Source organism: Morone saxatilis, unplaced genomic scaffold, assembly GCF_004916995.1.
Source record: "Morone saxatilis isolate NCDOM2014 unplaced genomic scaffold, NCSU_SB_2.0 Contig17, whole genome shotgun sequence".
Lineage (NCBI taxonomy): Eukaryota > Metazoa > Chordata > Actinopteri > Moronidae > Morone > Morone saxatilis.
This window is the reverse complement of record NW_023339729.1, coordinates 6,918,992-6,921,175: the sequence shown is the minus strand read 5'-3', so window position 1 is coordinate 6,921,175 and position 2,184 is coordinate 6,918,992. Positions and strand designations below refer to the sequence as shown.

The following is a 2,184-nucleotide window of genomic DNA, read 5'->3' as shown; positions in this document are numbered from 1 at the left end:
CCCCTGACGTCTCCTACCTGTCCCCTCCCCGCGAACAACGCCCTGGTCGCTTGCACTAGCCGATCCAGTCCGTGCAGACAGGTGTAGAAGCGGTTGCAGCAGTGAAGCGCAGCACGCTCAGCAGTACCTGCGCCGCCTGCCAGAAACACGTCCACCTGGTGCAGAGGTTTCTGGTGGACGGCAAGCTCTACCATCGCAACTGCTTCAGGTACACACTACAGTGACTCTCTACCTGTGTGTTATACAGTGTTTCTTAAAGAACATAAAGAAGTTAAATAATAAAGCCTTTTTCCATTATGCCATCAGAAATGCTGCCTGTGTTTTACTAGTTGAGTCTTTACAATGTGAACTGGCAGCAGTAGGAAATGTTTGGTTTGCATTGTCAGTACATGCATGGCACTATACATGCACTGGATTTGATTTCATGAAAATCTCAAGTATTGTGACTTTAAGAACATAAAAAAGTTAAGAGCTTGTGCTCATGTTAATAATCTTTTGAAGCTTTATAAAGAAACTCTCACTGTCGTCCTGTGTCATTGTTGTCTCAGGTGCATAGAGTGTCACAGCACTTTGCTTCCTGGATCCTACAAATTAGGAAGCGACTCTGGAGCGCTGGTTTGCTCTCATCACCTCGCAAGGCATGCTTCAGCCAATCAAAACGGCCGACCGGATCTTAGTAAGAAACCAGCGGTAGTTCAGTCCACCAGGATTGGTCGCGGCACAGTTCCTCACACCTCGCCCTCTGAGGAGGACCAGGCAAAGACTCTTCCTCCTGTGTGCCCAACAAATGATACCGACATGCCTGCCAGTGACTCTGTCACAGTCACTGCTGTTGCAACAAATAACGCAGACTCTTTGGAAAAAGCAAAAGACGAGGATGGCAGTGGAGAGACAGAGGAGATACCACGTTCTGCTTCTCCTCCCAACCCTTTTGATGAGAGTGATGAAGAGGAGGAAGAGGAGGAAGAGGAGGAGAAGGAGGAAGATACTAAAACACCAGCCAACTTAACAACTAACGGGGACCTCCCTTCTACACCTGTCAGTCATCATGAAGGTGCCAGTCGGCCAGTACCAGCGCCCCGCCGGGTTGCTGAGCAAACCCCCCCTCCTCGCCCTGCGCCTCGGGTTCGGCTACCCCGTACAGGAGACGGCCTTATAGCCGGTGTGTGCTCACTGCAGAATGTAAATGATTATAGACGATCTACAGTCTGTTGATATTCATACTTACGTTTGACTTTAAATCACAGGTGAAAACCAGAAGCCTCCAACTCCTCCAAAGCCTCGAGAAAGATCACAGTCTCCTGGAAGGTAGCTAAACTTTACTCAAACGCCTCTTTTTTTTCTGTCCACAGTTTCATCTACCATAATCATATCATCACAGTCATTCTCCGTTTACAGCATGTACTGTCGTTGTTTGCCCCTCCATGCTTCTATTTGGCCGTATTTGGTTGTCTTCCCCTCTGTGACCCCTCCGTCCCTGTCTGTGTCTCTCACTGTCCAGCCTGTCCAGTGGCACCCATAAACCCAAAGACCCACCTTGGCTCGCCCTGGTCCAATCAGAACACAAGAAGAAGAAAGCCCCTCCCCCTCCCCCTGCCGGACTGACAACCCCTCCCAATACAGGCTCTCTGTCCTCTCTCAAAGGGGAGGGCTCCAGACCCAGCACGCCCCCTCCGCCCTCCAACCCATTCGACGAGGATGATGAGGATGAAACTAAGGAGCTAGAGGAAGAAGAGGGAAGTGAAGGAAGTGAGATTCCAACCACAGTCGTGGCTACTCACCCTTGGTACAGCATCACTCGGACAGCTGACGCAACAGGTGCAGACACCCCCCCTAGTGGAGGAAGCTCGTCCCGCTCCGCCAGCCCCGGGAGCGCCAACAGGAAGAAACGGCCGGCACCTCGTGCACCGAAGCCCCCTGCAGGTAACCAAGGTCAGTTTGATCAGCAGTGCACTTTACCAACATCTGTGCTCTCGTTGTCATATGTCTGCCTCTGTTTGTCATTTTATACTGCAATGAAGGTTTGTGGAGGAGAACATGTGTCATGTTGTGGTTTCCTATGCTGTCAGTAGATGTTATGAAAGAGGACTATTTGGACATTTGAAAACAGTTCTTTGTTTTCAGTATTGCAGTATTTCAGTAGATTGGTGTTGAAATAAAACTATGAGGTTAAAGGTCCAGTGT

The 2,184-nt window shown here is 49.8% G+C and overlaps 1 protein-coding gene across 4 annotated transcripts in view; it reads left to right on the top strand.

Annotated features, from left to right (window-relative positions):
- Positions 1–2,184, top strand: part of micall1a (MICAL-like 1a) — a 15,020-nt gene that overhangs the window by 7,946 nt on the left and 4,890 nt on the right. For 2 of the 4 annotated variants that reach the window (XM_035660909.1, XM_035660911.1), the window contains exons 5-8: positions 60–208; positions 549–1,162; positions 1,248–1,308; positions 1,502–1,923. In XM_035660909.1, the coding sequence (XP_035516802.1) occupies positions 60–208; positions 549–1,162; positions 1,248–1,308; positions 1,502–1,923 (1,246 nt within the window). Of the gene's footprint in view, positions 1–59; positions 209–548; positions 1,163–1,247; positions 1,309–1,501; positions 1,933–2,184 lie in introns of all 4 variants that reach the window. The other 2 variants (XM_035660908.1, XM_035660910.1) reach the window with 1 other exon arrangement.